At 44.4% G+C, this 27,577-nt stretch overlaps 1 protein-coding gene across 1 annotated transcript in view; it reads left to right on the top strand.

Annotated features, from left to right (window-relative positions):
• Window positions 1-27,577, top strand: part of LEMD3 (LEM domain containing 3) — a 58,425-nt gene that overhangs the window by 8,138 nt on the left and 22,710 nt on the right. Inside the window, exons 2-3 of the mRNA XM_054178202.1 lie at window positions 15,674-15,711; window positions 18,083-18,149. Of these exons, the coding sequence (XP_054034177.1) occupies window positions 15,674-15,711; window positions 18,083-18,149 (105 nt within the window). The remainder of the gene's footprint in view (window positions 1-15,673; window positions 15,712-18,082; window positions 18,150-27,577) is intronic.

Raw genomic sequence — 27,577 nt, forward strand, 5'->3', positions numbered from 1 at the left:
CTCTGCCTGGTTCAAGTGCAATACAGATTTCTTTTTGTTTAGGACAGATAACATACAGCAACAGTGGAAGTAAGGAAAACACTTTAAGGAAGAGCCCACAATACCCAAGGACTTAAATTTAAATGTAGGAGCCTCACTTCTCGTTCTTTCACAATCTAAGTATCCTAATGTGAGAGGAGAATCAGGCCTGCAGTCTTTTCTATTCCTGAGGACCAATTGTGTTTCTAAAAGTCGTGTGTTTAATTCCTGTTGACATCTGTGTTTCATCTGGGAGTAGTAGGCTGTGAAACTTGGCCTTGATTGCTTACCTAGCTAAGCTAGCAGGAGTGCTAGAGTCATACCAAACTGATCCCTGTCATGCTTCTTGACTTGTGCTTCAGAAATAGCATGAACACACAAACAGGCCAGAGATGCTGTTTGAAACAGGGGGTTTTTTGGGTCACTTAACAAAAAAGCAGTGTCAAGAAAATCAAGTACCTCAGTTTTTGTTGATGAAAGTGCTGCTCCAGTGTTATGGAGAAACACAAGAGTGTTGTGGCCTATACTTCTTACACCTTTTAAGTTCTTGGGAGTATTTGTATTCGCTGGTAAAATTAGTTGTCTGTTGTGATTTGTGGTAGGTTGAGGGAAGTAAGTTGACTAACCAGGTTGTGATATTAAGGTGTATTAAGAAGAAGAAAATGGTTTTTTTCCAGGGGACTGGCATGTTTACTAGGCACTTCAGTGGTGGTGTCTTTGTCCTTTTCCTGTTTTGGCTTCTGCTGTTGCTGCTGGTTAATGTAGAGCTGGCAGAGAAGGTGGTAATGTCTTTGCTGTGATGATAATAAATGAGGATATGGTAGAACTCTGCCACTGATAACAGTAACCTTTGTGGCTTCTGTCCTCTGAGGAATTCTGATTTAGGAAAGCTTGGAATGGGGGAAGTGTTACTGGTAGAAGCAGGCTGATGGATGCAAGGAGAGATGTAAGCAGCACTGCACAACTTACAGCTAGTGTCATAGGTTAGTTCTAAGTAGAAGGTTTGTCCCAGTTGATTTGGAGTCCTACTATGCTGTACTTCACACAGCGCTCTTCAGTAATGTTCTCTGTTCTGCTGTGTGTTTACAGTCTGCTGTGGAGGGTGAGAGAGTAAGGAGCCAGTGAGCACCAGTGTGGGCTAAATGTGATACTGGCAAACATGGTGTGCCTTTTGGGCCTAGATTGTTGGAGGAAATATGCTGTTTTGTCTGGTGTTTTCCAGGGGAAAGGATCAAATGTTCCCCTTTCTGAGGGTTATGCTGTAATGTAAGTAGCTTGAATAAAGCTGCTCTTTTAGAGTCTTAACTTCTTTTAGATGGTTTAAATGAACTCTGAGAAACTGATATAGATATATAAGGCTGTTTAATGTGGGGAGGAGAAGAGGTAAAGGCTTAAAAAGAGAGGTCCAATTTTGAATTAAATGTCATTAAAATTAAGTAGTCTACATGATCTATTGAAGTCTAATGATACTGTGCTATGTAAGCAATAGGTGTGTTCATAAATGAAGGGTTGTAGACCAATTCCTTAGGCCAGTTTTTCAGTGTTACAGAGAAGGCTATTTTCTTAATTAAAAGTTGGATGGTGGCTTGTTAGGAAATAATTTTGTAAACATACCAAGACTTCCTTCATACTAATTTTATTCTCTTACATCTTAATGCAGGGTTTATATAGAGGTCATATCCCCTTAGCATTTTCTTTATTGAAAAAGTACAAGAAATTTCTACTTGGACTCATTACATCTTGTGCAAATGCAGCTTCAGCCTGGCCTTGCTAGGCAGTCAGCTGAACAAAACTTTATTCCAAGAGCTGAGCTGAGTTGGATCAGTATAGTGCTATTCCAGACTGCATTATTTATTTTTTTTTAAGGCCACATCGAGATCTTAGTCAAAGAAACAGAAGTGTTTCTCTGAAGCTCAGATAAATCTCTGCATTGGTTATTGGAGAAACCTCAGCCTGTCCATTGACTTGACTTATAGAATCAATAAGGTTGGAAAAGACCTCAGAGATCAAGTCCAACCTGTCACCCAACACCTCATGACCACTAAACCATGGCCTCAAGCACCAAGTCCCGTCCCTTTCTGAACACCTTCAGGGATGGGGACTTCACCACCACCCTGGGCAGCACATTCTAATGGCAAATTACTCTTTCTGGGAAGAACTTTCTCCTCATATCCAGCCTAACCCTCCCCTGGAACAGCTTGAGACTGTGTCCTCTTGTTCTTGTGCTAGTTGCCTGGGAGAAGAGACCTTTCGGATATTTTCAGCAGAACTTTAATTGAAGCCACTCACTTTAACCATGTGCCCCCTCAATAGTCCTCATCTCAGTATTTACTTAGATAGAAGATCCAACAACACACTCATTCAGTAATACTAACCCTGTGTCTGTTCAGTTATCCCCAAGCTGGACAACACAAGCTCCTCACATCCAGTATTCCCATATCACACAGCACAACTTCATCAGACAAATTTTTATCTGAATGAGTAGATATTGTTGTTAGTAGAGGACAGGAGTCTAGTCTGTAACCTGTCAATAGATTAGAATAGAATTAACCAGGTTTGAGAAGACCTTTGATCATCAAGTCCAACCTATCACCCAACACCATCTCATCAACTAAACCATGGCACCAAGTGCCTCATCCAGTCTCTTCTTAAACACCTCCAGTGATGGTGACTCCACCACCTCCCTGGGCAGCACATTCCAATGGCCAATCTCTCTTTCTGGAAGAATTTCTTCCTCACATCCAGCCTAAACCTCCCCTGGCACAGCTGGAGACTTGTTCTGGCACTGGTTGCCTGGGAGAAGAGACCAACCCCCACCTGGCTACAAACTCCATTTAGTGTGAATGAAAGGTTTCAATATCAAAAAGCAGAGATGGAATTTTGTTGCTGTTCTGTTGCTAGTGTTGTCTGAGCCACCTTTTGGTTTGGGGGGTTTGTTTAGTGAGGGTTGTTTGTGGGGCTGGCTGTTTGTTTTCCCCTTCAATTCTCAAGATAGTTTCTTGAGAAATAGAGGAACATTTCATCATGAATTTTTCTGTTTGTCTCTGGCATTGGACCTGTGTCTACAGGTTTAGTGGGCTGTTTGTTCTTTGTCAGGTGTCTGCTTTGGACATTCAGGGTATTTGTTCATTTTGTGGAGTGACAGACTGGGTGGTGCATGTGTGACAAAATCCTGAGAGGCCACTTCCAAGCTCTGGAAATCCACCAACTGGCTTATTGGGGAAAGGCCAGCTTGGCAGTCTTACTTGGGCTGTTTCTCATTCTTGCAAATTCCTTGGAAATAGTTTACTGTTGCTTTGTAAATAAGAGAAAATGATTTATGAAATTCCTTGGTGGGATCTTGAAACTAAGAGGAATTTATGATGTCAGGTTCACCATAGTCTGTTTCTGTATGGGTTTGCACCTGATTGTACCATCCAAGGAAGTATCTGGAGGTGAGAAATATTTCAAGGAAAGAGCTGAGAAAGTGCTGTGTGTGTTTGGGGATTGTTTGGAGGGAGTGGTGGGTGGGTTTGTTTCTTTTTGGTCAAAATAAATTTATATTCTCCTAGGGAGACTTTTGATAGCTGAGAAAATGAGGTTAGACATGCAGATTTGCTTTTGGAGAAGGAAATAGTCCCTCTGCTTTCTTTTGGGGTTTGTTTTTCGTATCATAGTATCAGTCAGGGTTGGAAGGGACCACAAGGATCATCTAGTTCCAACCCCCCTGCAATGGGCAGGGACACCCCACACTAGATCAGCCTGGCCAGAGCCTCATCCAGCCTGGTCTTAAACACCTCCAGGGACAGGGCCTCAACCACCTCCCTGGACAACCCATTGCAGGGCTTCACCACTCTGATGTTGAAGAACTTCCTCCTCACATCCAGCCTGAATCTCTCCACCTTCAGCTTCATTCCATTCCCCTTAGCCCTATCACTACCTGATATCCTGAGCAGTCCCTCCCCAGCCTTCTTGTAGGCCCCTTTCAGATACTGGAAGGCCACAATTAGGTCACCTTGGAGCCTTCTCTTCTCCAGACTGAACAACCCCAACTCCTTCAGTCTGTCCTCACAGGAGAGGTGCTCCAGCCCTCTGATCATCCTCGTGGCCCTTCTCTGGACACCTTCCAGCATGTCCATATCCCTCTTGTAATAGGGGCTCCAGAACTGGACACAGTACTCCAGGTGGGGTCTCACCAGAGCTGAGTAGAGGGGGAGAATCACCTCCCTCGACCTGCTGGCCACACTTCTCTTGCTGCAGCCCAGGATCTGATTGGCTTTCCAGGCTGCAAGTGCACATTGAGAGCCCCAAGTCTCTCTCCTCAGGGCTGCTTTCCAGCCAGTCACTGCCCAGCCTGGATTTGTGCCTGGGATTGCCTCGACCCAGATGTATGACCCTGCCCTTGGTCTTGTTGAACCTCATGAGGCTGGCTTGTGCCCACCTCTCCAGCCTGTCGAGGTCCCTCTGTAAGCATGTGAAATACTACTTATGCAAAAGCAGCTTTGGATAAAACGCTGGGGGGGGGGGGGGGGGGGGACTGAAAATTTGAGCTGTATCTAAAGGTTATATTCAAGTTTGGGTACTTTAGATTTTGTATCTGATAGCAAACACACGTTCATTTTGATGTAAACTGAGGAAAAAACCCAAAATGGAGCATTGAGGGCATCTGAAAGAGGCACACTATTGTGTGTACAGTGTCCTCTCAGTCAGTAGGTTTCCATTTCTCACTGAGAGCAGAAATGGCAGCTTTTGAAATAGTTCTGAGAGCTTGCTCACTCAGAATGGATAGTACCCAATCTCACTTGGTGATCCTAGGTGTATTATGACCAGTGTCTGTTAAAGTTTGACTTTTCATCCAAGGTGGTACTCCCAGTGGAAGTGCTGTAGACTTTTTTTTGTCAGCTTGTTTGCACTGAGCACTACTGTGACTGTGTGCTTTTATTGGACAGTGTAGTGACTAATGCACTCTTTGGTTTGTAACTTAAATAGTATCATATCATAGCATCAGTCATGGTTGGAAGGGACCAGAAGGATCATCTACTTCCAACCCCCCTGCGCAGGGACACCTTACACTAGATCAAGCTAGCTAGAGCCTCATCCAGCCTGGTCTTAAACACCCCCAGGGATGGCGCCCCAACCACCTCCCTGGACAACCCATTCCAGGGCTTCACCACTCTCATGGGGAAGAACTTCCTCCTCTATATACTGATAGGCTTTCTTTCCCCTCTTGACCATTGTCTGAAGGTGCTGTACAAGTGCACATGAAGTGAGGGGAAGGAGGCAAAAAAGGATGTTAAATCCAGATGACTTTTTATTCTGCTACTAAAGTCATTCCTCAGGAGTGTGAGGAAACTGGGGGGAAAGCACATGAAAGTAGCATCCCTGAGAATGAGCTGTCCTGGTGATTTGAGGAGCAAAGGCTGAATAGGGTCTGCCTGTCCCTCCTGGTGAAAGGAGTGAATTTGCATATGATGTTCTTTGCCATTCAGGAGATGAGAATGTACTGAGCTTCCTAAAGCTCAGCATCAGACTTCTAGCTACGTGGCCAAGAGTTCTGTACATTTCTGTATTGCACACACCTATCTTTGTACTACTCTGTAGTGACTCATGTATCTGCAAATAGTCAATGGTGCTGTAAGGCTTTATTGTTCCCAGTGTTTGAGATCTTGGTAAAAGTCCCTTGTTCTTCCTTCCCATCCTCTTTTTGCTGTTTCTACATGGCAGATGAGTTTCTTGCTAAGAGAGGTTCTTTTTCTTCTCTAGATCCACTTGACTCAGAAGTCCACACAGTAGCACTAGATCAGCTTAATCCATGAGCTAGCTGTTCATGTAACCCTTTAACAGGCATAACTTACTCATCTAATAAACAATTATGATAACAGTACTGGGAGTCTTACTTCAAGGAGATTCTTTTGGTGAATATAGGAGGCAGTGGAGAGGTATGGCTGTGTAGTAATACAGTTGTTCCCTTCAGGTAATTTTTGTTTGAACCAGACAGTTTATGCTATCAAACAGATGCATCTGGTATGGTAAACAGCCTGGCAGGTTAGCCTGCTCCTTAGCTGAGTAAAAATGGAAGTTACTGCATATTGCCTATTTGTATCCCTTTCCAGTGATGTTATGTCTTGAATTACTGCTGAGCTCGTCCTGGTTTTGAGCTCTGTAAACTTCAGCTACATGTGGTAGGCAGTTTTCCTCCTCCTGTGTAGGTAATACAGATAAGCAGGCTCATCTTTGTCATAAGAGACCTTCTGGCAGCTACCTCTGTATGACCTGTGTAGAATTAAGGTGGTGTTTTCCCTCCATAGGACACACTAGGGAATCTGTTTTCAGAGCTTTACTGCTGTGTTCAGGCTTTGTATTGATTTTTGTTCAGCAGCTCAGTTGCTCTTAGTACAGCAAGCAGCAATACACCACTGTATGAATAGAATAGAATAAACCAGGTTGGAAGAGACCTTCAAGATCATCATGTCCAACCCACCTAAACAACTAAACCATGACACCAAGCACCCCATCAAGTCTCCTCCTGAACACCTCTAATGATGGCGACTCCACCACCTCCCCGGGCAGCCCATTCCAATGGGCAATCACTCTCTCTGTATAGAACTTCTTCCTAACATCCAGCCTAAACCTCCCCTGGTGCAGCCTGAGACTGTGTCCTCTTGCTGGCTGCCTGGGAGAAGAGACCAACCTCTGCCTGTCTACAACCTCCCTTCAGGTAGTTGTAGACAGCAATAAGGTCACCCCTGAGTCTCCTCTTCTCCAGGCTAAGCAACCCCAGCTCCCTCAGTCTCTCCTCACAGGGCTGTGTTCCAAGCCCCTCACCAACTTCGTTGCCCTTCTCTGGACACGCTTCAGCAAGTCAACCTCCTTCCTAAACTGAGGGGCCCAGAACTGGACACAGGACTCAAGGTGTGGCCTAACCAGTGCAGTGTGCAGGGGGAGAATGACCTCCCTGCTCCTGCTGGCCACACTGTTCCTGATGCAGGCCGGGATGCCATTGGCCCTCTTGGCTGCCTGGGCACACTGCATGCTACATGCTTAGAAGGGCAGAGGCAGGGCAAACCCCCATTCTAAAAAGAGACTCTTCATATGTCATAGTTATCTTGACTTTTGTTATTATCTTTGCTCTCATGATTGAGGGTCTCTGAAGAGTCTTCCTGTCGGTGCTCTCCATTTGACCATTATCTTTGGATGCTGTAAACTGTTCATACCATTAGAGTGTATTACTAATACTTTGTCAGGACAGACTGCAGTTACAAAGAGGTTCCAAGTTGATATTTTTACTGTGAAAACTCTTCACAACAGGAATCCTTCCTGCTTGTATGAGGTCACAGTAGTGTTTCTGTCCAGGCTGGAATCCTTGGTAGAGTATCAGTAGATTTAATTGCAAATTACCATTGATTTTTTTATTCTTTTTTTTTTTTTAAATCTTTGTGATTTTAATAAGACTTTTGTGTTCCATCCTCAACTTTGGAGTTTGAGGAAGGCAGACCACCATCTAATTCCAGCATTGAGCTGCTTGTGCTGCTGTGTTTTCAAATTGGAGTTTCTCATGCATGTCTTTGTTTGTTTTTTTCCTTTGTTCATTTGTCTTCACTCATTGAAGTCCTGAGTGTTTGTTGACCTTATAAAAGAGCTAAAATATTTGATGAGGGAGCACAAGGGAGGAGATCTACTCCAGAAGCCTGATTCCCTTGAAAGTGAAGGTATTGTCTGCCATTATAAAATACTGGTAGGTGTCTGAAGATTGAAGTTCCTCCTGGTAATGTTTTGCAGCTGCTGATAAAAGCAGTATTAGTGTGTTTGGGTTTTTAATTTCTTTTCCTATGTATGAGCACACCTAATGGATACTGTGAGTGTGTGCAAGGAATGTAGTATTACCTAATCTTTACAATGCATTGCAAATGCATTTTTCCTGAGTCATTTTTCCTAACAGAACACAGAAAGCTATTTCTTCACTGAAATGCAGTGGGGCTGGTGGGAGGTCTTGAGCACAGCCCTGTGAGGAGAGGCTGAGGGAGCTGGGGGTGTTCAGCCTGGAGAAGAGGAGGCTCAGGGGAGACCACCTTGCTCTCTACAACTCCCTGAAGGGAGGTTGTAGCCCGGTGGGGTTGGTCTCTTCTCCCAGGGAACCAGCACCAGAACAAGAAGAGACAGTCTCAAGCTGTGCCAGGGGAAGTTTAGGCTGGAGGTGAGGAGAAAGTTCTTCCCAGCAAGAGAGATTGGCCATTGGAATGTGCTGCCCAGGGAGATGGTGGAGTCACCCTCCCTGGAGGTGTTCAAAAAAGGCTTGGATGTGGCACTTGGAGCCATGGGTTAGTTGTTATGAGATATTAGGTAGTAGGTTGCACTTGATGATCTCTGAGGTCTTTTCCAACCTGGTTGATTCTATGATGATGTGTGTGTGAAGTCTGTGCCTATAAACCTGGGAAGAGGATACTTCAAGAATTGTTTTCACACAGATCATGGAAAAATGATTTTAATGAATAACCTCATAGCTTAACATGCTCTTGCTTAAGTCTCCTCTTGTACTGTCTGTGCTTCATTGATGATATTGTAGGCATAGGGGAGATAAAATTTAGAGTGAAGACCAGTTCCTGGGTGAATGTAGCAGCTGCAAGTATTGTCTGGAGTGTTTGGTGACTGACACTTGCAACTTCTGATGACACCCCTCACCCTCTCAAAATAGAGCTATAAATACTACCTGAATCTTTTCTGCCCAAACCTCTAGTCTGTCTATGGAACTGGTGACTTAAGATGCAGTGTTACTTTATTGCTCATAGTGACAGGTAAAAGTTGTTCTGTTTTTAGGTAGGGCTCCTTGGACTTCTGTTTAAGTTCCTTCATCTGTTGTTTGCAGTTATTTTCACAGGGCCTTCTCATAGAAAAAGTGACTTTTCCATTTCTTTCTTCATAGACACAGGCAGGTTGCACAATCTTCCTTTTGAAATAGGCAGTGCCTGTTACTATAGCTCTTCAGGCTTTTTCTTCACTGGGTTTTGCTATGGTTGATGGTGATATTTAGGAAACAGGAGACCACAAGGAAGGAAAGGCAGCCTCTGTTGATATTTGCAGGTATTAGTCTGAGGTATCAACTCTGTTTGAAATGGGCACTTCAGCAGATTCTAGCTGACAGCACCATTCACAGAGTGAATGTGGCAATAATGTAGTCAAAACTTCCTCTGAAGTCAGCTCTGTTGCCAGACATCAGTCTTGGCAACTCTTTCAGTTCTGGATTCATTTTATAGAGCTTTTTGCTTAAAAAAAAAATATGTTCTTTTTAAGAACTGACAGCCAACTCTTCTGTTTCAGTTTTGCAGTACTAGAATATCTACAGGCACTACACAGACAAAAATATTTTACTTTGGTGTTTTAAGCACAAAACTTAGGACTTCATCGAATTGTTAGGGTTGGAAGGGACCTCAAGGATCTTCCAGTTCCAACCCCCTTGCCGTGGGCAGGGACACCTCACACTGCAGCAGGTTGCTTACAGCCACATCCAGCCTGGCCTTCAGAACCTCCAGGGATGAGGCTTCCACCACCTCCCTTGACCCCAGCCATAGCAAAATAAAGTTGCAGGTCTGTTAGTTGATGTTGGAAGCACCTGGACTGTAAAATGGAGAACTTGTTTCCATGGTCTGAGTGGCTAAAGGACAACTTCACATCGCACTGCTTCCGGTATTGTTGCTGCTTCTCTTACCAACAACTTATCCAGCTATTTTTTTTTTTTCAATCATCCTTTTCATGAAGAAAAAATTCAAATGGAAAGCAGTGGGTTATCCACTTACCCCCCCTTTACAGGCCAGAGTTTGGAAAAAAATACTCTTGCTGTATTGGGGATAAGACTGCTTGTGGCATGGTGGGTGAGGAGGAAGAAAGTACTTTACTGTTTGCAGGGAGGAGCATTCTGGCTTCTGCATAAGCTGCTAGGTTGGAAATGTGTGCTGCACTGTACAGTCAGTCACTGAATCCTTGTGTGGGTAGTATTTGGCACTTTTGGTACCACACAGAAATTAAGTGCTTACAGGTTAATTGGGATCATTCCTGTTTCTGCAGCTGTGCCAATAGAATTAAGCAGGTTGGAAAAGACCTTTGAGATCATCAAGTCCACCTTATCATCCAACACCATCTAGTCAACTAAACCATGGCACCAAGCACCCCATCCAGTCTCTTCCTGAACACCTCCAGTGATGGTGACTCCACCACCTCCCTGGGCAGCACATTCCAATGGCCAATCTCTCTTTCTGGGAAGAATTTCTTCCTCACATCCAGCCTAAACCTCCCCTGGCACAGCTTGAGACTGTGTCCTCTAACTTGTTACTCTTAAAACTGTACTTAAAGAACTGTAAAGAAACCTTTTGAACAATAATATTGATGTAATACATGGAAATAGCTTAAACATTGGAGTAGATGGAAACTATCTGTAGCTGGAGCAAGTGGGAGGGTTTGGTGAGAGCTTAGATCCTAGACAAAAGAAAAAAGGGTGGATTCAGAACAGAGCAACTACTGAAGTAGTTAAGGAGTGGCTTTAACTGCAGTTTAACAAGGTTAGCAGCAAATAGGTGCAGGTTGATTGACATTTGTTAGTTGGGTGTGCAGCTGATGAGTTGCTGCAGTTGCATTTAGCATACCTGCCTCAAGGCATTAGGCATCCTATACTTAACATATTAAAGTATATCACTTACTATAAAATCACTAGCTTCAGAGGGATTTAATGGGAATCCTACAGTGTGAGTTAAAATAATGAATTGCAGGGATCATCACAGTTCTGTGCTAGGAGAGTCAGGAGAGCCAGGAGAGTCTCTGGGGATTTTGTTTGTTTAACCATGATGTATTTGTGAAGGAGGGAGAAGCACTGACATCTCATCTGGATTGCTTCATGATATTTGTTTATTTACCTAAACATGAAGTTGCTTACATTTGAGATTGACTTTTACATTGGGATTGTGATGCTGGGGGAATCTGACACTACCATTGCCTTTGCTTTAATTGCTGTACAGGTCTACCTCCTGTAGAATTGTAGCTGACAGTTTTCAGTTTGCATCTTTGCAGGCACAGAATTATTGCATCCATGTTTGCTCCATGGCTTTCATCAGGGCTAAAATTGTTTGCCTGGTATACTGAAATGTATACACTACTGTGATACAGAATACAGAATGAACCAGGTTGGAAGAGACCTTAGAGATCGAGTCCAACCTATCACCCAACACCATCTAATCAAGTAAACCATGACATGAAGTGCCTCATCCAGTCTCTTTCTAAACATCTCCAGGGATGGTGACTCCACCATCTCCCTGTGCAGCACATTCCAATGGCCAATCTCCTTCTGTGAAGAATTTCTTCCTAACATCCAGCCTAAACATCCCCTGGTGCAGCTTGAGACTGTGTCCTCTTCTTCTGGTGCTGGTTGCCTGGGAGAAGAGACCAACCCCCACCTGGCTACAACTTCTCTTCAGGTAGTTGTAGAGAGCAATAAGGTCTCCCCTGAATCTCCTCTTCTCCAGGCTGCACACCCCTAGCTCCCTCAGCATCTCATCACTTTCCCTCCAGTCCCTTCCCCAGCCTCATTGCTCTTCTCTGGACCTGCTCCAGCACCTCAAGATCTCTCTTGGAGCGAGGCTTTGAAAGGTTATACTGCACCAAAACACAAGGTTGCAGTGTTTTATGCCTAAGTTTTTTTTTGTTTAATTGCAGAGTTGTGTTCCTTAACTGTTGTTACCTTTTCACTGCTCCTGTATGTAATAATTCCCACTTCAAACTTGCCTTTGAAAAACAAGGTGAAGTGGGTCAGCTTGTGGCTGCTACCAACAGAAGTGCTTAGAAGTTCATGGAGGTAAAAAAGCCATTACATTGTTCTCCTTCTCTAGATGCAGTTGCACTTGGCAAAGGTTAGGGAACTACTGGTGTATAAGTTGGTCCTTGGTTTCTCTTGTACCCTCCCTTTCTCCTAAATGAGAAATCATGTCATGAGTTTAGTCTAGCCTGTCCCCATTTCACTTATTTTCCCCATTTATATCAACTGATCAGCTTAAATAATCATGGTTGTGATTCAAAAGTTGGCCTATTGTCAGTCAACTGATTGTTGGGAGGCAAATCTTTATTTTGAAAGTATCTAGACATGGGAGTGCCTTGTAAGGCAAGTTGGTCAGCACTGTCAGAGCCTGTTGCTCAGTTACCTTCAGATGCAAGCAGAAATGCTGTCTCAACAGCTGCAGTATTCTAGGGGGTGGCAGGGAGTGGTGGGTGTAATTACACCACACAAGTGACATTATGTGGTTGGGACATTACTTTAGAGGGTAAGTTGCCTTTTACTATGCCATGGGTTGATGTTGAATGCAGGATTTCAAAATGCACAAAACTGCAGACTGAGCTATTCCCACCCCACTGCTTCTCTATGCAAATGCATCAGATCTAGAAGGAGTAGAAAGTAACTTACTTTCTTTTTGGAAGAAGTGTGTGTTCTGTAGAACTGTGTGCAGTAGCTTGCCCTTTCCAGTGCTACCCATACTCTCCTAGGAGCACAGGCTGAGGGAGTTGGGGTTGTTCAGTTTGGAGAAGAGAAGGCTCTGAGGAGACCTTCTTGTGGCCTTCCAGTATCTGAAGGGGGCTACAAGAAAGCTGGGGAGGGACTTTTTAGGGTGTCAGGGAGTGATAGGACTGGGGGGAAATGGATCCAAGCTAGATAAGGCTAGATTTAGACATTAGGCAGTTCTTCCCCAAGAGGGTGGTGAGACACAGTAATAGGTTGCCCAGGGAGGTTGTGGAAGCCCAGTCCCTGGATGTTTTTAAGGCCAGGCTGGATGTGGCTCAGGCAACCTGATCTAGTGGAAAGTGTCCCTGCCCATGGCAGGAGGGTTGCAACTGGATGATAGTATCAGTATCAGGCAGGGTTGGAAGGGACCACAAGGATCATCTAGTTCCAAACCCCCTGCCATGGGCAGAGACACCCCACACCAGATAAGGCTGGCCAGAGCCTCATCCAGCCTGGTCTTAAACACCTCCAGGAATGGGGCCTCAACCACCTCCCTGGACAATCCATTCCAGGGCTTCACCACCCTGATGTTGAAGAACTTTCTCTTCACATCCAGCCTGAATCTCCCCACTTCCAGCTTCATTCCCTTCCCCCTAGTCCTATCACTCCCTGATATCCTGAGAAGTCCCTCCCCAGCCTTCTTGTAGCCCCCTTCAGATACTGGAAGGCCACAATTAGGTCACCTCGGAGCCTTGTCTTCTGCAGACTGAAAAGCCTCAACTCCTTCAGTCTGTCCTCAGAGCAGCTCCAGCCCTCTGCTCATCTTTGTGGCCCTCCTCTGGACACCTTCCAGCATGTCCATATCCCTCTTGTAATAGGGGCTCCAGAACTGGCCGCAGTACTCCAGGTGGGAATGATCCTTGGGGTTCCCTCCAACCCTGACAATTCTGTGATTCTTGGTCTTGCTTTCAACCTAGGTATGAGAGTATTTGCAATCTCTGTAGACCTTCAGTTTCGGGTAAGGCTTCCCAGGATAGTTTCTGTTATTCTGCCTTTGTGCTTGGTGAACTCTGGGCAGCAGAAGCTTCATTTGCTGTTTGAACAACACACAGAAGGGCTTATTTCTGTAGAAGTTCAAACTGCAGGTGAAAAGCTTGTGGCATAGAAAAGCAAGCCAGTATGCTTTAACGGTGATTGCTTTGTGCCTTGGTTACTTTGCAGTTAGCAGCTGGTTGCTCTTACGTGGAAGAAGCATAGCACAAACCACTTGGCTGGTTTCAACTTCCTTGAAGAATATATGTTTTTGTAGGTGAGGAATATAATAGATAAACAGTTTCCATGGCTATCAAAAGTGTGTTTTAGAAAGGAAGGATCACAGGATGTTAGGGTTTGGGAGGGCTTTCTGAAGATCAAGTCCACCCCCCTGCCAGAGCATAGAATCTAGTGCGGGTCGTGCAGGAACACATCCAGATGGGGCTGGAAAGTCTCCAGATAAGGACATTGCACAGCCCCTCTGGGGAGCCTGTTCCAGTGCTCTATGACCCTTACAGTAAAGAAGTTCTTCCTTATGTTGAGGTGGAACTCCCTGTGCTGTAGTTTCCATCAGTTGCCCCTTGTCCTATCACAGACTACAGGTGAGCAGAGGCTGTCCCTTCCTTCCTGACACCTAGCCCTCAGATACTTATAGACATTGATCAGATCCCCTCTCAGTCTTCTCCTCTCCAGACTAACCAGCCCCAGGTCTCTCAGCCTTCCCTCATAGGGCAGTGCTCTACTCCTTCTGTCAACCTTATTGATCCTATGATTCTATCCTTGTAGCCCTCTGCTGGACTCTCAAATAGATCCCCCTCCCTCTTAATGATCATGTAGTCACACGACACTTTTCGCCTGAGCTCTGTGTCACCTGTTGTCAAAACAGCAAATGCTGGGGCCGTACAGCTTGGTGTTGCATGGATTATTACTTGGTAAACAAGCTAGTTTTGCTTTTTTACATAAGCCACTAAAAATGTAAACCCTTCAGATGACTGGATTGCGACTGAGTCATTGAAGCAAGAGTGGGGTAATTGACAAGGGGAATTTATTTGCATGGAAGCATCTGTGAAATTCATGGATGTACGAGATTCTGGTTTAACCTAAGTGCTATCATAGTGCATTATCAAGTAGATTAGAACAGAATTAACCAGGTTGGAAGAGACATTTGAGATCGTGTCCAACCTATCATCCAACACTATCTAATCAACTAAGCCATGGCATCAAGCACCCCATCCAGTCTCTTCCTAAAATACCTCCAGTGATGGTGACTCCACCACCTCCCTGGGCAGCACATTCCAATGGCCAATCTCCCTTTCTGAGAAGAATTTCTTCCTAACATCCAGCCTACACCTCCCCTGGTGCAGCTTGAGACTGTGTCCTCTTGTTCTGGTGCTGGTTGCCTGGGAGAAGAGACCAACCCCCACCTGGCTGCAACCTCCCTTCAGGTAGTTGTAGACAGCAAGATCATCTCCCCTGAGCCTCCTCTTCTCCAGGCTAAGCAACCCCAGCTCCCTCAGCCTCTCCTCACAGGGCTGTGCTCAAGGCCTCTCACCAGCCTTGTTGCCCATCTCTGGACACGTTCAAGTGTCTCAGTGCCCTTCTTAAATTGAGGGGCCCAGAACTGGACACAGGACTCAAGGTGCAGCCTAACCAGTGCTGAGTACAGGGCAGAATGACCTCCCTGCTCCTACTGGCCACACTATTTCTGATGCAGGGCAAGATGCCATTGGCCTTCTTGGCCACCTGAGCACACTGCTGGCTCATGTTCAGCCTACCATCGACCAGTACCCCCAGGTCCCTCTCTGCCTGGCTGCTCTCCAGCCACTCTGACCCCAGCCTGTAGCTCTGCATGGGGTTGTTGTGGCCATTGTGTAGAACCTGGCACTTAGATGTGTTAAATCTCATGCCCTTGGACTCTGCCCATCTGTCCAGCCTGGCAAGGTGCCTCTGCAGAGCTCTCCTGCCCCCAGCTTGGTGTCACCTGCAAATGAAGAGTTAAGATTAAAGGTTGATAGCTGTCTAATTAATATTTGTCATATGATGGACTTGTTTGTTCTTATCTAATAACTAGAGTATTGTCATAAAGCTGCAATGTTGCTGTACCTTCTTTTTTTTGGTATTTTCAGACCCTAGTATGACATTTGTTTCCTTTTTTTTCCTTTTTGACAGTCAAGAATACCTTCAGTGAAGAGCTACAACAAATAGAAGTAAGTAACCCCACTTGATATTGAGGTTTTAGCCTGTCAAATGGTTGTATAAAACCAACTGCATTCGAAAGCATGCAGGGTCAGTATATTTTGCATGAGCTGAATGTACTTGCAACTCTGTTTGAGGCTTTCGTTTCTCATCTCAGGCAGTATAACAAGATTTGGCTGTGGTATGGTATGCTGGTTGCTTTTATATACTAGAAAAAATGTTACATCATTTATGTTGTAGAGCTGTGAGGAGAAAAAAATGTGGTGTGGTAAGTTTGGAGACTGAATTTCATCAGTTACTCTCTTAGCAGTTGGCTTCTCCACGTTGAAAGGGCAGTTGGTAAAAGAAACCAGTTGGAAGCTCCAGGATCTTATTTAGTTCCACAGAGCAAGGGTTGACCTCCTTCAGTAAATGGATTAAGAAGTTTGTCATTTTCACTTTGCTTCTATTTTGTTGCTTGTTCTTATTCTCCAACAGTTTTTTACATGTCACCATGAAAGGTATCTGTAGTTTTAGCTCTGCAGCATGAGTTTTGGTAGCTCTTTTTTCTGGCCTTTAGTCTGCATGGACTGTAAACATAGCAATCTGCTGCTGTTAAGCATATATAAGCAAATACGGCAAGGTAATTGTGTATGGGGGTGGGTTGGTTGGTTGTTTTGTCTAGAATTCAACTCTCCCAAAGGGAATAATTCTATGTTTTAAGTAGGTAGCCTTGGCTAGTAGAAAATGTTAGTCAGTCTCTTGAACAGATTGAATTTTGTGGGCTAAGTTCTGATTTACTTTAGTAGCGCAGAGGGAATGCATCTTGCATGCTGGACTTGACAGCTTGAGAGTCTGTTTTATGTGTTCCTTTCTAGGATGTTTCTTGTGTACTGTTCCATAGCAGTCTTGGTTGTTTGCTAAGAAGTTGATACTGTTTGGTACACTGTCTGATCATTAATTCCCCCCCCCCCCCCCCGAAAAAGGAGAATTTGGTCATAAAAAGGCTTCACATTCACATGTCTGTCTCAGTGAAGCTGTTAGTGAAGTCATGGGTGTGCCTACTGGCAAATAAATGGAACTTGGAGTACTGCTGTTGATGTGTGTGTGGTAGTGGACTGATTTTCCTCTTCTGCTATGCCTGGTATTTTCCAGCCAGGAAATGAGTTAATAAGGTTGGTTAGTTTCCTGGGGAGTACTAACTTCATTTAATCTCAGTTAGGATTTCCTAGGTCCAGAAGGGGAAGAGGTGATGCTGGTAATGGTTGATGCTCTCTATGGGAATGAAATTGGTCAAGTGTATGGTGAAGGAAAGGGTTCTGCTACTTGGTAGCAGGATTGGTTGGGGTTTTTTGATGGAAAAAAACCCTGGCCCATTCAAATGTGAAAGCTCTGTCAGATAGTGCTGGTGTAGCAGGGAACTGAAAGTTTTGTGTGGGTTTTGGGGTGGTTTGTTTTGATGTGTGTATAACCAGGAGATGCACAAACTGGAAAATTACTTCCCTCACATATTTTCTGAATAAAGGCTCTAGTCTTATCTTGGCCATTGGATTCTGCCTCAGGAGTCAGAGCCAACTTCCCTAAACCTCCCAACGTTTTGGAACGGCCTTTAGTGCTTAGTGTATGTTATCTGCATGTTCCTCATCCTCATCTTTTGAAGAATTCCTTTTAATACAAAGTGTTTCTGGGTGTGTTTCAACGAAGTTGCCCAGTACCTTGGTAATCTAAACTCCCCTGCATGTAAAAATTCTCTGACAGCTGATATTCATGTTCATTTCTGGGAATGAGGGCCTTTTTTATACTAGTGGCATACGCAAGCAGCATCAGCAAGATTGTACAGTCCACAGCTGTCTGTTTGCTTGTTCATGTTGGTTTTCTTTTTTCCCCCCTGTTTTTGTTTTGTTTTTAATCAAGTTCCTGTACTTGGAAGGTAGGCAGCAAAAACCTTACCTTTTAATGACTTTTATGTGGCAATGTGACCAGATGATCCTTCCTGTGTTGCTTCTCTGAAGTGCCACTGCACATTTGTTAAGAATAGAACTGTTTTATTTTTATGGACTAGCTATCAAAACCCACCAGACTTCTTTAGGGTCATTTCACTGTTCTCTCAGTAGTATTAACCTTTTGAGGTCTCAGTTTTAGCTGGCAGATGCATCACAGCCCAGGCTGCGATTTAATCACGTTTCAGCTGAGAGCTGAAAAAAAAGTGTTGTGAATATGTGATACAAAATTGCTTGCATCACTTCTGATGTTTGAAGTGCTGCAGCTTTTCCACCTATATGTATGCAACCATTTTTATTGCTTTTTTTTTTCTTGTGGCATGTAAAGATTTGGAAGGTAAATGGAAGAAAGTTCAGCTCTGCTCATGTCTGTGTTAACATTGCTGTGTTTTTCTACTTCTAGGAAGCTGAAATAAGTCTCATGATGAACAGCTTGTATGCACTTCATGATAAATTGGCACAAATAGCAGGTAACACTTGGAAAGTACTGTGACAGCTACAAAGAACTGCATGCTCAGATAGTGGTTTGCAACAACTGGTATATATCTTGGAGCCCTGATAGTCCTTGAGAGTTCCATTTTAGGAATCTAGAAATCCCATTTCTAGTTCACTTCCACTGCATTTTCACCTCTTTAAGTGCCTTCTGTTGCAATGTTTGGTAGTTGATGGAATAGGATGTTTAGTTTTGTAATCCTGTGTGGGTTTTGTTCTAGTGTCTTAATGCTTTATGAATTTGATTTCATTCAGAGATTTAAATGTGTTATCTGTGGAGAGGAAGATGTGTTTCTTTTAAAGGTGGTTATTTCACTATGGTCAAAAAAAACCCTAACCCCAAATATTTTTAGGGGCTTTTTAAAAACAAGTATTAGGGACTTTTTAGGGTGTGAGGTAATCATAGGTCTTAGAGGAATGGAAAAAACTAGAAATGGGTAGATTCAGATTGGATGTTAGGAAGAAGTTGTTCCCCATGAGGGTGGTGAGAGACTGGCACAGGTTGCCCAGGGAGGTGGTGGAAGCCTCATCCCTGGAGGATTTTAAGGCCAGGCTGGATGTGGCTGTGGGCAGCCTGCTCTAGTATGAAGTGTCCTTGCCCATATCAGGGGGGCTGGAACTAGATGATCCTTGAGGTGCCTTCCAACCCTAACAATTCTGATTCTATCATTTTGCAACCATCAGAAAATGTTTAGTAATACAATGAATGGTACTGCCCAAACAAGATCACCTTGTTAGACAAAATTGTCCAACTTAACCATCCTAATTGTATGGTAATGAGAAGTGCTATACATAGTAGTGTGTCAGAGATGGTGTTTAGGATTAGTATTCATTCAGAGTTAGGACTACAGACCTTTTGCCCAGAGTCATGACTGACACTGCTTCAAACCACCTCAATGGTTACACCTCACAGTTGGGAAATAGCAGAGTTAAGGCTGTGTGTGTAACTTTGGCATCTGGTGAGTGTAAGTTGCAGCAGAATCTATTTCACAAGCATTAGGGCATTTATTTGCCACCTTTGCTTAATTAATCCATAATGCATTTATTTAGGAGGCAATTGTTCAGCAGGTTTTGTGTTGTTTTATCTCTCTTTCTCCAAGCCTTACTCTTTCTGTCAGCTATTTGTTCTGGGGCAGCAAGCTTCACCAATGAAGACTGGGTTTTTTTTAAAGCATTATAAGACATTGCTGACAGGTCTCAAACATTAAAAGAAGTGGAAACAAGTCTTTCTTAGGCCAATATAGGAAATCTGTGGTAAATTGGAGCAGCTCTGTAATACCTGTACATTGCAAAAAGAATTTTCCTGCAGAAGCTTTTTGTTTCCAGAGCATTTGCAGTCTCTGAAGTGAATTAAATAGATGTTTGGACCAAATTCATAAATTTCTGCTTGTTTACATTGTTCTTTAAACCAAAATAGTGAAAGAATGCTGCTTAACCTGAGAACATGCAAAATGATAGTAGTATAAAATAATGATAGTTTTAATTCCATTCACATCCTGTAAGTGTGAATGCCTTGCAGTGCTGATCTTTCACAGGGCAGTTACACCTTGTAGAATTAGAATAGAATTAACCAGGTTGGAAAAGATCTTTGACATTGAGTCCAACCTATCACCCAACACCATCTAATCAACTAAACCATGGCACCAAGCACCCCATCCAGTCTCTTCCTAAACACCTCCAGTGATGGTGACTCCACCACCTCCCTGGGCAGCACATTCCAATGGCCAATCTCTCTTTCTGTGAAGAACTTCTTCCTAACATCCAACCTAGACCTCCCCTGGCACAGCTTGAGACTGTGTCCTCTTGCTACATTTCTCACTGTTTCAAATTGTTCAAACTATGGCATACTTAATAGAATAGAATAAACCAGGTTGGAAGAGACCTTCAAGATCATCATGTCCAACCTATCATCCAACACCACCTAATCAACTAATCCATGCAACCAAGCACCCCATCAAGTCTCCTCCTGAACACCTCCAGCGATGGTGACTCCACCACCTCCTCGGGCAGCCCATTCCAATGGGCAATCACTATCTCTGTAAAACTTCCTCCTAACCTCCTGCCTAAACCTCCCCTGGCACAGCCTGAGACTGTGTCCTCTTGTTCTGGTGCTGGTTGCCTGGGAGAAGAGACCAACACCCACCTGGCTACAACCTCCCTTCAGATAGTTGTATGGAGCAATAAGGTCTCCCCTGAGCCTCCTCTTCTCCAAGCTGAACAACCCCAGCTCCCTCAGCCTCTCCTCACAGGGCTGTGCTCCAGACCTCTCCCCAGCCTCATTGCCCTTCTCTGGACACATTCAAGAGTCTCAATGTCTTTCCTAAATTGAGGAGCCCAGAACTGGACACAGGACTCAAGGTGTGGCCTAACCAGTGCTGAGTCCAGGGCAGAATGACTTCCCTGCTCCTGCTGGCCACACTATTTCTGATGCAGGCCAGGATGCCATTGGCCCTCCTGGCTGCCTGGGCAACTGCAGGCTCATGTTTAGCCTACCATCAACCAGCACCCCCAGGTCCCTCTCTGCCTGGCTGCTCTCCAGCCACTCTGACCCCAGCCTGTAGCACTGCATGGGAAGTGCTATAAATCATAGGGCCTGAAAGATTATTATTGGGTTTTTTATGTTATTATTTCCACCCCCACACTGCCATATGGAGTAGCAAACTATAGTGTGTAGGAAAGATTTTTCAAGACCCACAGCTGTGTGGAGTAGAGCACTTAACTTGGGTGAAGTAAAAGGGAGGGATTCTGCTACTTCACTCCTTTTGAAAAGAAAATAGAATCATAGAATCAACCAGGTTGGAAAAGACCTCAGAGATCATCAAGTCCAATCCATTACCTAACACCTGAGGCTGGATATGAGGAGGAAGTTCTTCCCCATGAGAGTGGTGAAGCCCTGGAATGGGTTGTCCAGGGATGTGGTTGAGGCCCCATCCCTGGAGATGTTTAAGACCAGGCTGGATGAGGCTCTGGCCAGCCTGATCTAGTGTGGGGTGTCCCTGCCCATGGCAGGGGGGTTGGAACTAGATGATCCTTGTGGTCCCTTCCAACCCTGACTGATACTATTATACTACTATGACAACTAAACCATGGATTCAAGTGCTACGTCCAGTCCTTTTTTGAACACCTCCAGGGATGGTGACTCCACCACCTCCCTGGGCAGCACATTCCAATGGCCAATCTCTCTTTCTGTGAAGAGAGATTCTCCTCACCTCGACTCTGAACTTCCCCTAGCACAGCTTGAGACACTGTCCTCTTGTTCTGGTGCTGGTTGCCTTGGAGAAGAGACCAACCCCCACCTAGAACAGCTTCTCTTTGTGTCATCTGGCCCTCCAGTTGGCAATACAATGAACAATGTAGTAGCCTAGATAAAATAGTTTGGCCCTTGATTTCTACATTTGTGAAAGGAAGGCTGTTTACATTTCCTGGGGCTTACTTATGTGCATGTCCAATTAAAAACATGTTTACCTGTCTGCCTTGAGAGAGGAACTTGTATGTACTCCAAGACACCTGATTCTTTCCAAGGTCTTAAAGGTGCATTTACCTCTATTAAGTAGTATATTCCTCTCCAGAAGAAGCTTCAGTACTTAATTGCAAAAAAATAGAGCTATACTTGCTGGTTAGATGATCCCCCAAACTTAAGCTGTATTGTGAGATTACCTGGTTGCTCAGCAGAGTAGCTTTGTTGCACTCTGAACAATGACCCAATTCATCTGTCCTTAGAAGATACCTTCAGCACCAAGTTTCTCAAGGTATGAGAAGAAGCAGCCTGGCATCCAGGTTTGAATACCATGTTGATGTAGACCTGAGACTATATATAAAGCTCACAGAAAGCTGCTAGAGAAATGCAGTGTTGAGAAGTCTTGATCATGTACACAGTGCATGCACCACTTGTGTTTTTGAATCTCCTTCACTCAAATTGGTCACCCCCTGTAGTCCTATCTGCTATAATTGCAGAACACAGAATTAACCAGGTTGGTACAGACCTTTGAGATCATCAAGTCCAACCTGTCACCCAACACCATCTGATCAACTAAACCATGGCACTAAGTGCCTTATCCAATCTCTTTTAAAACACTTCCAGTGATGGTGACCCCACCACCTCCCTGGTCAGCCCATTCCAAAGGCAAATCATTCTGGAGTTCTGGAGCCCCTATTACAAGAAGGATCTGGATGTGTTGGAGTGTGTTTGGAGAAGGGTCACAAGGATGATCAGAGGGCTGGAGCTCCTCTTCTATGAGATCAGGCTGAGAGAGTTGGGGCTGTTCAGTTTCGAGAAGGAAACCTTATTGTGGCCTTCCAGTGTCTGAAAGGGGCTACAAGAAAGCTGGGGAGGGACTATTTAGGGTGTCAGGTAATGATAGGACTAGGGGGGGAATGGATCCAAGCTAGAGGAGGGAAGATTTAGATTAGATGTTAGGAAGAAGTTTTTCACCACAAGGGTGGTGAGACACTGGAACAGGTTGCCCAGGAAAGTGGTGGAAGCCTCATCTAACTAAATAAACTTTCTTTATGTACACAAAAGTAGGGCCATACCCATGGGAAACTGACTGCCCCCCTGTCCCATTAGGTTTATTCACTTTGCAAGTCTGACTGAAAATGGATGTAATGTATTGAAGCCTTTCTGTCCAGGACCAAGATATCCAATAATTAACATATGTCTGAAGGAAGTCTCACTTAAACAAAGCACACATTCACAGACTCACAGAACTGTCAGGGTCTGAAGGGACCTCAAGGATCATCCAGTTCCAACCCCCCTGCCATGGGCAGGGACACCTCACACTGGATCAAGTTGCTCAGAGCCACATCCAGCCTGACCTTCAAAACCTCCAGGGATGAGGCTTCCACCACCTCCCTGGGCAACCTGTGCCAGTGTCTCACCACCCTCATGGTGAAGAACTTCTTCCTAACATCCAATCTGAATCTACCCATTTCTAGTTTTTTTTTCCATTCCCCCCAGTCCTATCACTCCCTGACACCCTCAAAAGTCGCTCCCCAGCTTTCTTGTAGCCCCCTTTAGATACTGGAAGGCCACAATAAGGTCTCCTCAGCAAGTCTGATAATTATTGATCCTTTAAGCTGTTTGGTTTTTTTGTTGTTCTTCAGCAAGACCTGAAGTCTTCCTTAGGTCCTTCTAATACAGAAAAAGCTCATCAGTAAATTTGACTGGACAAAACAGCTTGTGAGAGCAGGGGCTAAGACCCTTCTGCTCAAGAACTTTTTAGACTTCTTTATTGTCTAGATAAGCAGAAAAGCCCTTTTATGAAATAAGAAAGAACAGAAAGTGGGAGGTTAACATATAGAAAACAAACAGAACACACAAGCAGGATACCAGACTAAGAAAAATTAATTCTTATGAGCAGGTTTCAGGTCTCATTTTGCATTTTCAATCTTACAAGAACACTGTACTCCCTCTTAGGAGAGGACAAAAGCTCCCAGCAGACGGAGCACTGTTGGATTACTTTATTAGTTCTAATTTCTGATCTTCATGTCCTCCAGGAATTACATTCATGTAGCATGCAGCCAATTACACTGACTTCACAGATTCTGGTCTCATCTTCAAAACCCAGCAAACAGCTTCTTCACTGTTCTGCTCTTGAAATTTTTTTTCAGACAGTATTCCCTTTAAACAACTTTAACAGCTAAAAGCACCTCTGCTGCCTAGGCTCTGCCTAAGGCCCATCAGTTCACATTACCCTCATGCAATGCTGGGGGTGGGAGTTGGAAATTAAAAGTCACTTTCATCTTGCCTTCCACTCTTGAAATGAGTAAGCTCAGCAGAGTTGTGGAGTTCCAGTCCTGTGCAAAAAGCTGTTGGAGCTGCAGCTCTCACTCCAACCTACCTATTGCAAACAATCCTTTAACAGCTTTCTCCTGAGAAACTCCTGAGTTTAAAAGCCTGCAGAAGGCCAGGCCATTCACCAGTCAACCTTCTGTTTGACTGCAAACAGCATGATATTCCTATATGCCACTTCAGTCACCACTTTACCTATTAGTTCAGCAAATGAAGGCTTACTTTGAATAGCTTTGGTGCAATCATTAAACACTTGGCTTGGAAACCCATTTTCCACAGTCTGAGCCAAAAACGTTTCCCAACTGTTCCACAGTTGAGGCCCTATATCCAGGAATTAAACTGAAGCAGAGGCAAAAAAATCCCACCAACTTTAACACAGGTCTGCTACAAGATACCAGCATGTATGTGCAGCCCAGAAAGCCAATCACATCCTGGGCTGCGTCAAGAGAAGCACAGACAGCAGGTTGAGGGAGGTGATTCTCCCCCTCTACTCTGCTCTGGTGAGACCCCATCTGGAGGATTGTGTTCAGTTCTGGAGCCCCTATTACAGGAAGGGTCTGGAAGTGCTGGAACATGTCCAGAGAAGGGCCACAAGGATCATCAGAGGGCTGGAGCTCCTTTCCTGTGAGGACAGACTGAGGGAGTTTGGGCTATTCAGTCTAGAGAAGCGAAGGCTCCAAGGACACTTCCTTGTGGCCTTCCAGTATCTGAAGGGGAATACAAGAAAGCTGGGGAGGGACTTTTGAGGGTGTCAGGGAGTGGTAGGACTGGGGGGAATGGAAAAAAAAACTAGAAATGGGTAGATTCAGATTGGATGTTAGGAAGAAGTTATTCACCATGAGGGTATTGAGACACTGAACAGGTTGCCCAGGGAGGTGGTGGAAGCCTCATCCCTGGAGGTTTTGAACGCCAGGCTGGATGTGGCTGTGAGCAACCTTATTTAGTGTGAGGTGTCCCTGCCCATGGCAGGGGGGTTCACAGTATCACAGTAACTAAGGTTGGAAGAGACCCCAAGGATCATCAAGTCCAACCTATTCCAACAGACCTCACAACTAGACCATGGCACCAAGTGCCACGTCCAATCTCCCCTTGAACACCTCCAGGGACGGCGACTCCACCACCTCCCTGGGCAGCACATTCCAATGACGAACGACTCGCTCAGTGAAGAACTTTTTCCTCACCTCGAGTCTAAACCTCCCCTGGCACAGCTTGAGACTGTGTCCCCTTGTTCTGGTGCTGGTTGCCTGGGAGAAGAGACCAACCCCCTCCTGTCAACAACCACCTTTCAGAGGGCAATGAGGTCACCTCTGATCCTTCTCTTCTCCAGGCTAAACAATCCCAGCTCCCTCAGCCTCTCCTCATAGGGCTCTCACCAAGGCCTCTCACCAGCCTTGTTGTCCTTCTCTGGACATGTTCAAGTGTCTCGATGTCCTTCCTAAACTGAGGGGCCCAGAACTGGACACAGTACTCAAGGTGTGACTGAGTTGGAACTGGATGATCCTTGAGGTCCCTTCAGACCCTGACAATTCTGTGAGTCTGTGAATGTGTGCTTTGTTTAAGTGAGACTTCCTTCAGACATATGTTAATTATTGGATATCTTGGTCCTGGACAGAAAGGCTTCAATACATTACATCCATTTTCAGTCAGACTTGCAAAATGAATAAACCTAATGGGACAGAAGAGCAGCCAGTTTCCCATGGGTATGACCTGACTTTTTGTACATACAAAAAGTTTATTTAGTTAGATGAGGCTTCCACCACTTTCCTGGGCAACCTGTTCCAGTGTCTCACCACCCTTGTGGAGAAAAACCTTCTTCCTAACATCTAGTATGAGGTGTCTGTGCCCATGTGAAAGGCATTGGAACTGGATGATCCTTGAGGTTACTTCCAACCCTGACATTTCTGTTGTTTTGGGTAAAGCTGGTGACAGTTTTCACCTGTAATCTCTCTAGTTCTGCTGTTGCAATACACTCAGATGCTAAGATGTTGTCTCTTAGTTCAGAAGTTGTTTCATTTCATAAGGAGTGGCTTTTCTGCTCAGTGCTTGATTGAAAATACCTGCATGCACACAGGCTCAACTGCCGCAGCACTTCTAAGCCAGCCAGAATATGAGCACTCTGAAGAGCTTCCTTAACCCAACAGTAAGAGAAGATCATCCCTGTTACGCTGATGTGCTTGCAAGGCCAAATTCACCTAAATCTGTTGAAGTGTATTGAACAAAACTTTGCTTTAGGAGTCTGAGAAGGATGTTTCCTTCATAGAATCGCTTCTTCACTCCTTGTTGTGAATGAGACAAAATGCTTCTCCCTAACTTGCTAACATTTTGCTTAGATTGCCTCAAACATTCTCAGTTATGTAGGGAGTTAATACTTACAGTTGCTCCATCTAAAGTGTATTGCAGTGTGGAGCAATTACAACTTTAAACACTTTAGAAGAGTATAAGCAAAGGTTTATATTTTGTGTATGCTTAAGTATCTAAACTTTCCTGGCCTTGATATGGCTTTGGGAATAATACATCATGGTATAGATCCAGGAAGGTAAGGTAGGCATAACCCTAAGCCAGTAAAAGACTGGATTTGTTGTTTCCTATTTTCTTGTTTTGGCACAGTAAAATCATTGTTTTAAATGAAAGGTCAGGAAAAGTGATTTTTACCACTGTGACAGTTCCTTATAGAGGATGGCCTAGTGATAGATAAAACTGCCTACCTTTAGTTTAGCAAAGGAGATTGGGAAGGTGATGGCATGCGGCTTTGAGGACTGCCTATGCATAAAATACCTTCCTCTTTTACTGCTTCTGCATGCTGAGCAAAAGGGCTGGAGAAGGGCAAACCAACCAGTTTCAGGCTGAGCAAAAGAGCTGGAGAAGGGCAAACCAACCAGTTTCAGGCTGAGCAAAAGAGCTGGAGAAGGGCAAACCAACCAGTTTCAGGCTGAGCAAAAGGGCTGGAGAAGGGCAAACCAACCAGTTTCAGGCTGAGCAAAAGAGCTGGAGAAGGGCAAACCAACCAGTTTCAGGCTAAGCAAAAGGGCTGGAGAAGGGCAAACCAACCAGTTTCAGGCTGAGCAGAAGAGCTGGAGAAGGGCAAACCAATCAGTTTCAGGCTGAGCAAAAGGGCTGGAGAAGGGCAAACCAACCAGTTTCAGGCCATACTAGGATTTTGTGCATGTTCAGGAAGGTGATAAGTTGCTGTGATAGTTTGGATCAATCTAAACTTAATAGTGCTTGAAATACTCTTCTGGATATACAGCAGCTGCAACTAACTTGGTCTATATAAATGGAAATTATGTGGAAGAAGTTGTCAGAGTTCAGCAACTGTTTTATGGTAATGTCCTTCTGATAGGTTATTTTTGTTTTCCCTTTTTTTCCCCCCCCTCTTCCAGTGTAAATATTGAAATAACTCTGAGCCATACATGAAGCAATATTGATATGATTTGTACATATTATTAGCTGTGACAATCTTTACTCTTAAGCTTTTTCAAGGACAAATTTGTCCAGAGATGGCTTTTCTTTGGTATCTTTAGAAGGACTTGTGAGAATTCTTGAGCTGCTGCTTCTTGTGTAGGTTTTTTTGTTAACCATAAGCTTGTGTTTAGGTGTTCTTGTTTTATGTGATGC

The sequence above is a fragment of the Dryobates pubescens genome, chromosome Z (assembly GCF_014839835.1).
Source record: "Dryobates pubescens isolate bDryPub1 chromosome Z, bDryPub1.pri, whole genome shotgun sequence".
NCBI classification, from domain to species: domain Eukaryota; kingdom Metazoa; phylum Chordata; class Aves; order Piciformes; family Picidae; genus Dryobates; species Dryobates pubescens.